General features: G+C 35.4%; 2 protein-coding genes across 2 annotated transcripts; both read left to right on the top strand.

The window, feature by feature from the left end:
* Positions 1–533: 533 nt before the first annotated feature.
* Positions 534–1,505, top strand: LOC110144582 (olfactory receptor 8K3-like). Its single transcript, XM_020904522.2, has one exon. It carries the CDS (start codon positions 534–536, stop codon positions 1,503–1,505), a length of 972 nt encoding a protein of 323 aa, XP_020760181.2.
* A 6,733-nt stretch (positions 1,506–8,238) lies between these two features.
* Positions 8,239–9,186, top strand: LOC110144562 (olfactory receptor 8K3-like). The gene has a single exon (XM_020904504.2). The coding sequence runs from the start codon at positions 8,245–8,247 to the stop codon at positions 9,184–9,186; it is 942 nt and encodes a 313-aa protein (XP_020760163.2). The 5' UTR covers positions 8,239–8,244.
* Positions 9,187–14,627: the final 5,441 nt, after the last annotated feature.

Below are 14,627 nucleotides of genomic sequence, written 5' to 3' on the forward strand. Positions count from 1 at the left end.
TCAGTCTTGTCCATTGTATTTTGTATATATTTTCAGGTGATTATTGGTCATTTGTATATCTCCTGTGAGAAATTTCTATTCACATCCTTTGTTTTTAATTTGGGTGTTTTTCTGTTGTTGAATTATAAAAATGTTTATACAAAGCATTATTCAATAATTTATATAAAACATTATTCAATACATTAAACACATGGACATATGATTCCCAACTTTTTCCATTGTTAGGGTCACACTTTTAATACTTTGAGAATGTCCTTTGACAGGCAAAACTTTGTTTTAATTTTCATTTAGAGTAAAGTCAATTTGTTTATTTTTGTTTATTTTATTTTATTTTTTTACTGTTTATGTGTCATATCTAAGACAGCTGTCAGGAGCTAAGTGACTTGGGAGAGAGAGAACTGAGCTGCCAATTAAATTAACAAACCATAAGCATAAGATTTAAGATTTTAGCCACTTATTACAATGATAATCTCATCTTAGCTCATGAAGGTTAATAATTATTTTTATATTTATTCCCAGTTTATGTTTCCCGAATGGCCTGGCTGGACAAACACAATCTGACACTGCTGAAGGAATTCATCCTCGCAGGAATCACTGATCTCCCTGAGCTACAGGAGCCTTTGTTTGGACTCTTTCTCATTGTTTACTTGGGCTCAGTGGGGGGTAACCTGGGCTTGGTTATTCTCACTATGATAGACTCTAGGCTACAAACACCCATGTACTTTTTCCTCAGACACCTGGCTTTCACTGATCTTGGTTATTCAACTGCTGTAGGGCCCAAAATGCTAGTAAATTTTGCCGTAGATCAGCGTACAATCTCTTATCATTGGTGTGCTACCCAACTCACTTTGTTCAGTATGTTTATCATCAGTGAAATTTTCATTCTGTCTGCCATGGCCTACGACCGCTATGTGGCCATCTGTAACCCTCTGCTCTACACAAGCATCATGTCACAAAGGTTATGTCACAGACTAGTGGCCATTCCCTATCTATACAGCCTCTTTTTGTCTCTGCTGACTGTCATAAAAATTTTTATTTCATCATTTTGTGGTCATAATATCATTAAGCATTTCTATTGTGATAGTCTGCCCTTGATATCTTTGCTTTGTTCAGACACACGTGAGATTAAATGGATAATTCTGATCTTTTCAATTTTTAATTTGGTTTCATCTCTTCTAATAGTTCTTGTGTCCTATATCTTGATCCTTGTTGCCATCTTCAGGATGAAGTCAGGAGAAAGCAGACACAAGGCTTTCTCCACCTGTGCATCTCATTTGTCAGTGATAATCATATTCTACGGCACTCTCTTCTTTATGTACGTGCAGCCCAAATCCAGTCATTCCTTTGATACTGATAAAATGGCATCTTTATTTTATACTTTAGTAATACCCATGCTGAATCCGATGATCTACAGTTTGAGGAACAAAGAGGTGAAAAATGCCCTGTCTAGAAACTGGAAAATACGTGCAAATATACTATTTAAAATTCACTCTAGGATATGCTAACAATGGACGATGTGTTAGTGAATGTATACTATTATTAGTGTTGTTTAAGCCTTTTAAATTTACCTCTATTGGATGAACAAGAATTGATGTATGAGAAGCATAGAAATAAAGAAAACAGTTCATTACTTTGAAACAAAATATATCATTAACAGATGACTAATCCCTGCTCAGATATTCACCCATACCTAGTTTCAGGCCCTCATCTAACTGCCATTCCCACATGTACTCACGTGTGACCTATTAACGTGTCTCTTTCTTAAAGCACTTATTTTTATAAACCAGAAAATGTATAGCACATTCACAGTTTTTCTGTAGTACGAGCAGAGTAAAAGGTACAAAAAGAATGGCTGATAAATATTACATAAGTGATTCATTCAGGAAAATAAACATGCATTGCTATTTTAACAACCAAGACTCTTTCTTCATGAGGCTTAGAGAAAATACAGGAAATTTGAAGACTGAAAAGTGAGCTCTGTAGTATGGTTGATGTTGTTGAGCAAAATATGAAAGTGAAAAAGAGGAAGTAGCCAGGATGGAACTTAAATTTTGATTAAAGTTGTCAGGTAGCCCTCTGTAAGAATATTGGTTAAATAAACACTTGAGAAGTTGAGTGAATGGAATATGTGTATATTTAGGGGAAGGCTGCTCCTGGTCAAAAAATGAGCAGAAGGTCTAAATAGACATTTCTCCAAAAAGACATACAAATGGCCAATAGGCATATAAAAAGATGCACAACTTTGAGAATTATTAGAGAAATGCAAATCAAAACTACAGTAAGTTATCACTTCCCACTGTTCGGAATGACTATCATTTTAAAAGTCGACAAATAGTATAAGAAGAGGGAATCCTCCTACACTGTTGGTGGAAAAATATAATTTGGTGCTGCCACGATGGGCACAACTTAGCGACTGAACCACCATCACCACTATGGAAAACAGCACAAACTAGAGCTGCCGTATGATCCAGCAACCCCGCTTCTGAGCACATATATGGAGAAGAGCAATTCAAAAAGATACATGAGCCTCAAGGTTCATAGAAGCATAGTAACAAAAGCCAAGACATGGGAGACACCTGTCCACTGAGGGATGAACAGACAAAGATGTGGTATAAGTACATGATGAAATACTGTTCAGTCATAAAAATAGAAGGAAATAATGCCACTTGTATCAATACTGATAAATTTAGAGCGTACCATACTAAGTCAGAAAGAGAAAGACAAATATCGCATGATATCACTTACATGTGCAATCTAAAAGCAATGCTACAAACTAACTTAGCAACAGGACAGAAATAAACTAGAGGCATGGAAAAAAAACTTATGGTTAAAGTGGAAAGTGGGGGTAGGGATCAATTTGGAAATAGCAGATAAAGACTATATATATCTCCTTTATGGTTTATTCAGTTCAGTTCAGTTCATGGTTTATTACAGGATATTAAATATAACTCCGGGTCCTTTATATATAGTTGTATACATATATAAAATCTACATGATACATTGTTACTTTCAGTTTATTTAATTACTTACATAATGTCTAGAGACACTTTTTCCTTTAAAGGACCTCAGTATTTGCTTTGGAAGACCTTTAACTGGTTAGATGAAGCCCACCTACATTTTGAGGAGCAATTGGCTGTACTGAAAGTCTATTCATTTAAATGTTAATAAAAATTTAAAAAAGAATAATTTTCACGTGACACTAGACTGATATTTAACTAAACAATTGGGCACCACAGCCTAGTCAAATGGGAACAGAAATTAACCATCAAAGCAGGAAAAAAGAGAACATTAATAAAGGGTAAAAAAATAGGAAACCAATATATGTAACTTATTTACAGGTACATACAAACTGCTCTGGATTATTAATAACTACACCTCATTACTTGCATTGTTATATTTTAATGCTTCAGGGACTGTCAAAAAATTGCTTGGCAACTCCTCAAGGAGAATCACAGAGGGAGAGAAAAATGCATAAATTGTTCTATTTGTGTTGCAAAGCACATGAGAACATCAGAGGTTTCATTACAGGTAAATAGCATATTTCATGTGTTGCCTTATTTTAACAATAGATGGATAGCTTTGGTGACATTTGCAAGACAGCAGTTTTATTCTATGACAAATCACAGCAAAACGTGAGGATATTTGGTAATTTTCCATGTACAACTTTCTATTGATAATGTATGGCCAGAATAGAACTGCATCCCTTTTCCTGCCGATAACCATTCAAATATTTTCACAAACACTAAGGAGCATCTTTGAAATGTCAAGGTCATATTATTTAATATTTGCAGCCTGGCGTGCTGCAGCCCATGGGGCCACAAAGAGTCTGACATGACTTAGGAACTGAGTAATGGCAACAGATGTTTTCTGCAAATGCTTAATTGTATGAATAAGAAAGGACACAACTGTGGGACAAGAAAACCTGAAGATTCAGGAATTTAAAAAAAGTTTTAAGTCAGAATTACAAAGCTGCTGGTGGTCACTTTCTTGTTTGGTATTCTTCAAAATTCTTAGTCATTTAGTGACTCTGGGATCTTATTGCCTCCCCAAAATATTGTGTTTTTAATGAATAATTAAATCAAGGTATTCATGGGAATATTTCTGAGCTCTTGATGAGCAAAAGCAGGGTTTTCCATCTTGCATTGTGATGTGAAGAGAAAATTTTGGAGGCTAGGAGTTTTGAGTACCCAGTGTTTCAGTAAATCTGCAATCCAGCAAGTTCAGTTTCCAGTGGAATTGGACAGAAAACACATAACTTTTTTAGAGTATAGTTCTAAAAATAATAATCAGGAGATCAGCACAAGTAATAAACTATGGGAAAGTAATTTCATACATTTCATACAATTCTAAAGCTGGTGAAACAAACAAAAAATTCTCTTCAATACCCCCCCCCACCTTATCTTACAGGAAAAATCAGCATTTACCTGAGTAGTTTTTTTTTCTTTCTTTCTGTAGCCTTTCATAAGCAAACTAAACAAAGATTTATGTTACTTCATGTTTTCCTATTTGTAGTGCCATATTTCTGATATAAGAAAGCATTTATATGGGGATAGGTTAGGATATCAGAGGTTCAAAATCTTATAAGCAACGTACTTGATGAGATAAATGTGGATTTCCAATCAACACATACATAATTTAATTTTATGAATATTAGATCTTTATTTACTTTCCTAGAGTTCACAGAGAATCCTGACACTTATTTTTCTTGTAATAGTATTAATTCTATTTCCTATTTTTTTTTAGTAAAGCATTAGTATATTTTTAAAAAAATCTTTTTTTTTTTTTGCTATTGCTTTTCTTTTAATTGTTGACACTCCATCGTGTCTGACTCATTGTGACCCCATGGACTGCAGCATACCAAGTCTCCCTGTCCTTCGCCATCTATTTGAGCCTGCTCAAACTTATGTCCATTGAGTCGGTGATGCCATCCAACCATCTCCTCCTCTGTCATTGCCTTCTCCTCCTGCCAATTTTTCCCAGCTTCAGGGTCTTCTGTAATGAATCAGCTCTTCACATGAGGTGGCCAAAGTATTGGAGCTTCAGCTTCAGCATCAGTCCTTCCAATGAATATTCAAGATTGATTTCCTTTAAGACTGACTTGTTGGATCTCCTTGCAGTCCAAGGGCCTCTCAAGAGTCTTCTCCAACATCACAGTTCAAAAGCATCGATTCTTCAGTGCTCAGCCTTTTTTAAGGTCCAAATCTCACATATATGCATCACTACTGGAAAACCATAGCTTTGACTACACAGTCCTTTGTTGGCAAAGGACATCCTGTTTCATGTCTGGTTCCAGCTGTTACTTCTTGACCTGCATACTGGTTTCTCAGGAGGCAGGTTAGGTGGTCTAGTATTACTATCTCTTTAAGAATTTTCCACAGTTTGTTGTGATCCACAGTCAAAGGCTTTGGCACAGTCAATGAAGCAGAAGTAGTTGTTTTCCTGTAATTCTCTTGATTTTTCTATGATTCAATGAATGTTGGCAATTTGATCTCTGATTCCTCTGCTCTTTCTAAATTCAGTTTGAACATCTGGAAGTTCTCAGTTCATGTAATGTTGAATCGTAGCTCGTAGAATTTCGAGCATTTCCTTGCTTGCATGTGAGATGAGTGCAATCGTGCAGTAGTTTGAACATACTTTGTCACTGCCTTTCTTTGGTACTGGAATCAAAACTGACCTTTTCCATTGCTGTGGCCACTGCTGAGTTCTGCAAATTTGCTGGCATATTGAGTGATCACATCATTTTGGTTATCTGGGTCATTAATGGTTTTTTTTTTTTTTTTTTGGTTCTTCTGTGTATTCTTGCTAGCTCTTCTTAATATTATCCGCTTCTGTTTGGTACATACCATTTCTGTCCTTTATTGTGCCCATATTTGCATGAAATGTTCCCTTGGTATCTGTAATTTTCTTGAATCGATATCTAGTCTTTCCCATTCTATTGTTTTCCCCTATTTCTTTGCATTGATCACTTAGGAAGGCTCTCTTATCTGTCCTTATTATTCTCTGGAACTCTGCATTCAGGTGCTGTATCTTTCCTTTTCTCCTCTGTCTTTAGCTTCTGTCTATTCTCAGATATTTGTAAGGCCTCTTCAGACAACCATTTTGCCTTTTTGCATTTCTTTTTCTTGAGGATGGTTTTGATTGCCACCTACTGTACAGTGTTGCAAACCTCAGTGAATTCCTTTACATTAAAAAAATCTACATTGTACTCTGTTATCATTCTGTTTTCTTAGTAATATTCATGATAAGAATGATGTTTTCTTAGGAATATTCATATATGTCTTTAATTCACTGTACTTATACCTCTGCATTTAATGTTGTATGGAGGATATTTGCAGCCTTAATGTGAAATCAGACAAAACAGCATTCTGGAAGTACATGATACATATAAATATATATAGATAGATAGAGATGTATGCTTGTATATCCTTTTAAAAATTTTTTTTCAGTATGATATTGTGTAATATATAATAATTTTAAAACTTTTCTTTTTCTATAGAGAATCCTTTTATCCAAAGGAAGTATTTATGAAGCTTTTTCTTAGTGGAAAAAGCATGCTACCTGAATTGGATTCTCCTTACACATGCACGTATAAATTCTTTTGTGCAACTTCTCTAAGTATTTATGTAACTAAAACCAATTTTAGTTGCATCACAGTCTCCTGAGTGGCTCAATTTCCTCATTGTGACCTTGGTTTCTCCCTGGCTAAATATACCGTCCGTGTTACAAACAATTCAGTATATGTCAGTTTTAATGAAAATGCAGTTGGGGAGGAGGAAAAATGTTACATTTTAAGAAAATATATATTACATATTTTAAGCTATGTAGAGGTTAAAAACTTGAGCAAGAGCTCACGGATGGTCCCAGTTGCAGCCATGGGGGCTGTGGGGACACTGAGGCCTGTTTCCTGGGTAACACAGCACTCAGTCTGTTCACCATCATACGGCCAAGAAGGAAGTCGCACAGAAGAATTTATAAGTGCATGTGTAAGGAGAATCCAATTCAGGTAGCATGCTTTCTCCACTGAGAAATTAAAAGCAAATGCACACAAAAATTCTATGTATTAGATATTTAAGGGTATTTTCGATTAAATGTTTAAATCTCACATATCTTCCCAACAACCTGGCAAGAAAGAGATTGAAATAACCTACCATATTTGCCAGGGTACTCATTTGCATATACAAAAAGTATAGCCATAGCAGAGATTATATCAACCCATGTATGCTGTACGGAATGTTTCCCTGTTAAAAATAATAATAATAAATAAATAAAAAACAGTGTGATATCACATGTTAGGATTCCCTTATGTTTACACCTCTGTTCAATAGTGGTCAAATATATTAATTTTATCATCTTGCACCCCCTGTAGACATAAGGGCTTTCAGATAAACTTATTTTAATGTAAGGGCTTCTAATGTTTCCACGCATATTGCAATTTGGGTTTGATTTTTTATGAGGTGAAGTTTAGCATGTGTAGTATATAATATTATGTGACTAACTTTGTGAAAGCAATGGTGTGATGGTCATTACACAAAAGATGTCAGAAAAGCTTGCCTTCACCTATAAAACAGTACCTAAAATTTATAAATTTTTTTTAGATACATTTCCCTCATCTATATTTATATCAATCCATATCTATATCCATACATATACCACTGCTGGTCACTCTTGGCCCTTTGGCATTTTGGTTTGTATAATTCCTTATTGCTACATCCAACATTTTGTGATCCCACAGATTGTATCCACTGAATTTTCTTGGCAAGAATACTAGAATGGATTGCCATTTTCTCCTCCAGGGTATCTTACAACCCAGGGATTGACCGCTTGTCTCCTGAGTCTCCTGCATTGCAAGCAGATTCTTTACTCACTAAGCCATTGGAGAAGCCCCCTTGTTGTTTTGGGGGCAGCCCTAATATATTAGGATAAATACCAGTCTCACTGGTTTCTAACTACCTCCAATGCTGACAACCAAATGACCTCAAAGTATTGTTACATGTTCTTTGGGGGGTTAATCTTCACCAGTGAAAAACTACAGGTCTCTCTTTCTCCAGATGTATATTTATCTCTCTTTTTTACTTATATTTATATTTTTATGTTTTATTTAAAGGACACAGAAGATTTTCTTTGTGTTTAAAGTATAATTTACATTTCTTTATGTCATGTATGTAAATTAAAAGAAATCACTATATTTTATTAATTATATCATTGACTATACAATGTCTCTATTAAAGTAGGTTTTCTGATAAAATGGAAACACAGAATGGAACCGTGCTGAGTGAATTCACCCTCACAGGAATCACTGACCGCCCCGAGCTGCAGGCTCCACTGTTTGGGCTCTTTCTCATCATCTACGTGACCTCCGTGGTGGGCAACTTGGGCATGGTCATCCTCACTAAGGTGGACTCCAGGCTGCAGACACCCATGTACTTCTTTCTCAGGCACCTGGCTCTTACTGATCTGGGTTATTCCACAGCTGTAGGACCCAAAATGTTGATGAATTTTGTTGTGGATCAAAATACAATCTCCTATTATTTGTGTGCCACGCAGCTGGCTTTCTTCATCATGTTCATTATTAGTGAACTTTTTATTCTGGCCGCAATGTCCTATGACCGCTATGTGGCCATCTGTCACCCCCTGCTCTACACAGTCATCATGTCACAAAGGGTGTGCCGGGTCCTGGTGGCAATCCCCTACCTCTATAGCACATTTGTTTCTCTTCTAGTCACTGTAAACATTTTTAATTCATCCTTCTGTGGCTATAATGTCATCAGTCATTTCTACTGTGACAGTCTCCCCGTATTATCCCTGCTCTGTTCAAACACACATGAAATTGAACTAATTATCCTGGTCTTATCAGGATTTAATTTGATTTTCTCTCTTCTAATAGTTCTTGTGTCTTACCTGCTCATCCTTGCAGCTATTGTCAGGATGAACTCTGCTGAAGGCAGGCACAAGGCTTTTTCTACCTGTGGGTCCCACCTGATAGTGGTCACAGTGTTCTATGGGGCTTTGATATTTATGTATGTGCAACCAGAGTCCAGTCATTCCTTTGACACTGATAAAGTTGCTTCCATATTTTACACCCTTGTTATTCCCATGTTAAATCCCTTGATCTATAGTTTAAGAAACAAAGATGTAAAATACGCACTACAAAGGACATGGAAAAAACTTTGCAATATCTTTCCTTAACAGTCACTGTCCATTTCATTCCTACAAATTAGGTTAGGTACTTTCCACCTTGCTGTGGGTGCATTCAGAGGGAAAGTAAATACATATAAGATCATCATGAATTGAGAGTATTCTATTTGATAGTCATACTCCTAAGTGGTACAAACACACTGGCTAAAAGAAAAAGGCAAAACCCTTTCCATCTCTGAGAAGTGATGAAATATAAGCATAACAATTAAGTATATTTTCGAGGACAGTAGAATAGACCTAAGAGCAATCAAGGACTGTACGTATGCTCTGTGGGGGTAAGGAAGAATAGTAGGTACGGAAAAGGAAAGAAAGAAAGAAAGAAAATGAAGTCACTCAGTCGTGTCTGACTATTTTCGGCCCCATGGACTGTAGCCTACCAGGCTCTTCCCTCCATGGGATTCTCCAGGCAAGAGTACTGGAGTGGGTTGCCATTTCCTTCTCCAGGGGGTCTTCCAAACTCAGGGATTGAACCCCAGTCTCCTGCATTCCAGGCAGACGCTTTAACCTCTGAACCAAATGACTTAATTGCCACATCTTGATCATAATATGTTTCTGCGTGAGCTCTGAAATTTTTTCCCCCACTTATATGTATTGGTTTCTTGCATTTGTACTTTTGTATCAGGCTTTCTTCAAATTTGGGAAATTCTTGCCCATTATTTCTGTAAATAAACATTTTTAGTGGTGTCTTCTAAGTCCCTTAGTCTCTGTCTACTTATTATTATTACTATTAGTAGTATTATTATTTACTCCTCATACTCAATACTTTACAATGACTTGAGTCTAATTACCTGATTATTAACTTCTGATTGTTCTAATCTGTTGGTGAAACCAGGTAGTAAAATTTTAATTCAATTTTTGTGTTTTCAGCTTTTGAGTTTTTGATTTTATTCTTTTTAAATTACTTTCTACCTCTGTTTATGCCCTCAGTTTGTTTATATATTGGAGAGTTATGTTTGTTTGAATTGATCTATTTTCCTTGTTTCTTTGTGATCTTTTTGTGTGTTTCTTTGTGATGTCCTGTGACATTTTGTTAAAAATTAGGCATTTGAAAAAAGCAAGCACTTCTCCCATGAACTGTGGTATGGACTCTCAAATCAGCCTGGCATAAAAACTCAAAAGTCCTGTCTCTATCTCTGTCTACACAGGAACACTCACAGAGGCAGATATGTGATGTGTGTATCATGTGGAATTTGTTCACAACATAATAACATGTCAAACTCGAGACTTTTTTTGGCCTATATATTGTAGTAGTATTCATGATAGCTGAGGATAAGGAAAAACAACATATGCATTAATAAAAAAAGATCTACAACTTTATGTGTTTTTTTACTGTAATGAATAAAGAAGAAAAAAAGTCACATCATGGTATATGACAAATAATTAGTAAATTATATTCAACAATGCAATTTTACCACTCAATAATATGTAGACATAGTAAAACATATGTGCACAAAACATGGCAATATTGCAAAATATATTGATCATGCAAGGCTTAAGTGAAGCACAGTAGAATCTGTGAATTGAGAGAAAAATGAGAGTGGGTATTGCATGTGATAGTGGAAATGTTGAATTGAATGTTTTATTACATTGAAATGTAATGAATACAAAGCAAATGAAAGAGAATTCTGTAATAAAATGATGATAATGCAGTATGGAATGAGAATGTAAAATAGAAGTAGCTAATTCCTCTCCATAGAGTTTTAAAAAGAAAAAAAAGGAAACACTATCTTATCTAGACACATCATATTATTACATTTAATGCATTTAAGCATTTTAAATAAGACAATGATTTAATACATCTCCCTTATGTCATCCACCTAATGAGATCACGGCAGAGCTACAAGAACACTGAAGGGCTTGTACTATGGATAAAATATATCTTAATCCCAATCCTTATGAGGTTGTGTTAGGGTGAAGCATAGGAACAGAATTAATATCAACCTAAGTATGGGCTGCTGTCTATGGGGTCACAGAGTTGGACATGACTGAAGCGACTTAGCAGCAGCAGCAGCAAGTATGAGGAAGAGGAAAATGAAATGCACACAAATAAATCTGACCAGGCTACTGGGAAACACAAATTGCTCAAGACGACTAATAGCCACTTCTCCCTTGTTTCTGTTAAGATTTCAAATGCTTCAGGGATGATCAAGAAACTGCTTTGTATCTCCTTAAGGAGAGTTTCAAAGGGTGGAAAAGAATTCATAAATTGTTCACAATGTGTATTTTACGAAGCACATGAGAAAGCCAAGACAGAGTTTTCATTATAGGTAAACAGATAGTATATTTTGTGTGGTGCTGTATTTTACCAATATCCAGATTGTTTGATGATTTGCAATATAGCACTGATTCTACACCCCTTGTAGACATCAGGTTGGGCCATGGTGGGGGCACGAGGACTCTTACCTGGAAACATAGTATCTATTCATCATCACATCCCTGAAAAAAAGTTTAGTCACCCAAAAAGAATTTGCATGTACATGTGTAAAAGTAATCTGTTTTAGGTAACTTGCTGTCTCTATTAAGAAATGAAGAATATATAACAGGAAAATCCTATTTAGCTGACATAAGAAGACATTTCCAGGTTCCATGAATATACTGAAAGATTTCATTCTTGATTATTTTCCCAACAACCTTGCAAGAAATAGTTCATTTCACTGATGGATATAAAGAGATTAGGAGCTTCACCAATGGCTCTGTGGTAAAAACTCCACCTGCACTGCAAGAGACAAGGGTTCAATCCCCTGGAGGAGGGCATAGCAACCCACTCCAGGATTCCTGCTCGGATAACCCTGTGGACAGAGAAGGTTGGTGAGCCAAGATGTGTGGGGTCGGGAAGAGCCAGACAGAACTCAAGTGACTGAGCAGGCACGCATGCATAGAGATTAAGGTACTTTATATTTGCCAAAGAAATGCTTTGTATGTACCAAAAATGCACATATAACAGATTATACCACCTATGAACACTTCTCAAAATGTTTCCTGTTATGAAAGCCAATTATGTTTAACATGATCTGATAGAATTTCTTTAATTTCTTTAATTTCTTTAACTTCAGATCTCTTTCCAGTATTAGGCAAGTGTATTCATCATTTCATTCTGTGAATTCAGTAGACATAAAGTCTTTCACATAAGTATGTTTTAAAGTGAGGGCTTCTAAATGTCCCCACCCATAAAGAAGCTAAAGTGCATATTATTTCTTTTCCTTTCTGTTTTACTTATTTACCTTTGCTTGTGTACGTGTGTGGGGTTTTGTTTACTAACATTTGTTGTGATTTATTGTTCATACTCTTTCATGGTTCATGTTAATAGCAAACTTATTTGTGGTTTCAAGCAAGCTCCTTGAATGACCTAAACTCAACAGTCATATGAATTTGCTCAAACACCTTCCTTCCACATGGGGATCTCAGGGTCCTGTTTTTTTCTCCTCAGTTCTGTTATTATCACATATGAGTTCTACAGAACCTATTCACTCAACATCATGGCATTTCAGCAGCTCCGAAGATCACCACAATATCCGTTTTTGTCTTATTCAGTCTTTTTGTCTACACTTGGGAATATGTCAGTTAAGACAGATTTCTTAAAGACAAAAATGATTTTAAATAATTTTTGTTTAAGGGTCATTTTGCAAATTGACCATATGAGGGTCATATGCAAACTATATTTGCATAAGAGGTCCACTGTATGATAAATTATTTGTTGCTTCCCTTGCATGTTGCCGTTTCCTCGGATTTGACTGAGTGTGTATTAGATGTTGATAAGGATGCATTATCTCACTGCATTGATTTGATAGTTCCTCTTCTGAGAAATAAATAGTGGCACTCCCATGACTTGGCCTATGCTGTATTTCTAGTGAAAGTATAGTGTGACATGTAACAATTGATGTACATGCTATGATATCTGGACTAACTATAAACTACCATAAATTCCTCCATATTTCTGTTTACTTGTAGTATTTTTTAAACATTAATGGTGCTTTATTCACATCAGAGAGGATCTAGATTCTTTTCTTCAGCTATGCCTTCTCTGATGGTCCAGTGACTAAGAATCTGCCTGCCAATGCTAGGGACACAGGTTCAATCCCTGGTCATGGAAGATCCCTTATACTCTGGATGAAATAAGCCCTTTTGCCACAACTGCTGAAGCCAGCATACCTAGAGCCTGTGCTTCACAGAAGCAGAAGTCCCCACCTGCTGCAACTATAGGAAGCCTGCATGCAGCAACAAATACCCAGAACAGCCAAAAATAAATAAATATTTTTAAAAAACATTTTTAAAAAACTATTAAAATTGTTTCATGCAGTCAAATGAATTTGAATAAACAAAATTCATTTGGATTAAAATTATGTTATATTATCATGTAAAAGTAAATATTGCTAATAAGCTTTTATAGTTGATTTTTTAATTATGAAAAATAATGTAGCTAAGAAATATGTATTTACAAACATAAACTATCTTCCTAGAAAATTATGTTAGACAGTGATCCTAAGAAATGTTAATTTTAGTTATTCATGGCTGCTGAGATTATTAATATGCTTAATTTAATAAATTTGTTTTTATGTTCTTCCCAAAATATCTTTAGCAAATAATTGCAACTTTTATGATAAAGAGAAGTTTCTAATATAAGGAGTTGAAAAAAAATCATGAGTAAACATAGTGCTGTATGCCTTTTCTAAAATCAACCTTAGTGTGCTTCACATGATAGTCCCCTTGAAATGATGTACAAAAGGGGAAAAAATGTATTCAGATTCACAGATGTTTCTGATATACTTTATTCATTCTATAAATTACTCTCTATTTCATTATTATATGAATGAATACTTTATTTGGGCTTCCCAAGTAGTGCTAATGGTAAAGAACCCACCGATCAATGCAGGTTAGAGACATGGGTTCAATCCCTGGGTCAGGCAGATCCCCTGGAGGTGGGCACGGCAAACCACTCTTGTATTCTTGCCTGGAAAACCCCGTGGACAGAGGAGCCTGGCAGACTGCGGTCCACAGGTGGCAAAGACTCGAACAAGAAGCATAGCACACACACACTTTATTTAAGGAAGTTTTCCAGTTTTTAATAGAATATGAATACTTGAAAAAACAGGAGTTGGCGCATAAACGAATAATTTCATAGAGTATTTTGAACATCAATAATATATAATACATAATACAAAATTTATTTTAAAAGATCACTACAATATTAAAATAATAAACACAAATGAGATTTAACAAGAGTATTATTGTATTTGAAACAGCAATCTGAGTTTTAATTCAGAAATATGAGCTGTAATTTAAACATATATAAGTGTATGTATGTATTTATGTATGTATACTAAGAAACACTTTACAACAAATTTCAGAAAATGATTATCTCAAATAGAAATTTATATTAAAAATAACTCCCTCAAACACGAAAGCAGGTTCATGTGCATTGACTAGGGTGTTCT

Source organism: Odocoileus virginianus, chromosome 10, assembly GCF_023699985.2.
Source record: "Odocoileus virginianus isolate 20LAN1187 ecotype Illinois chromosome 10, Ovbor_1.2, whole genome shotgun sequence".
NCBI classification, from domain to species: Eukaryota; Metazoa; Chordata; class Mammalia; order Artiodactyla; family Cervidae; genus Odocoileus; species Odocoileus virginianus.

What these genes read in the sequence shown, in the direction of transcription:
- LOC110144562 (XM_020904504.2), top strand. Translation starts at nt 8,245, where the DNA reads ATGGAAACACAGAATGGAACCGTGCTGAGTGAATTCACCCTCACAGGA.
- LOC110144582 (XM_020904522.2), top strand. Translation starts at nt 534, where the DNA reads ATGGCCTGGCTGGACAAACACAATCTGACACTGCTGAAGGAATTCATC.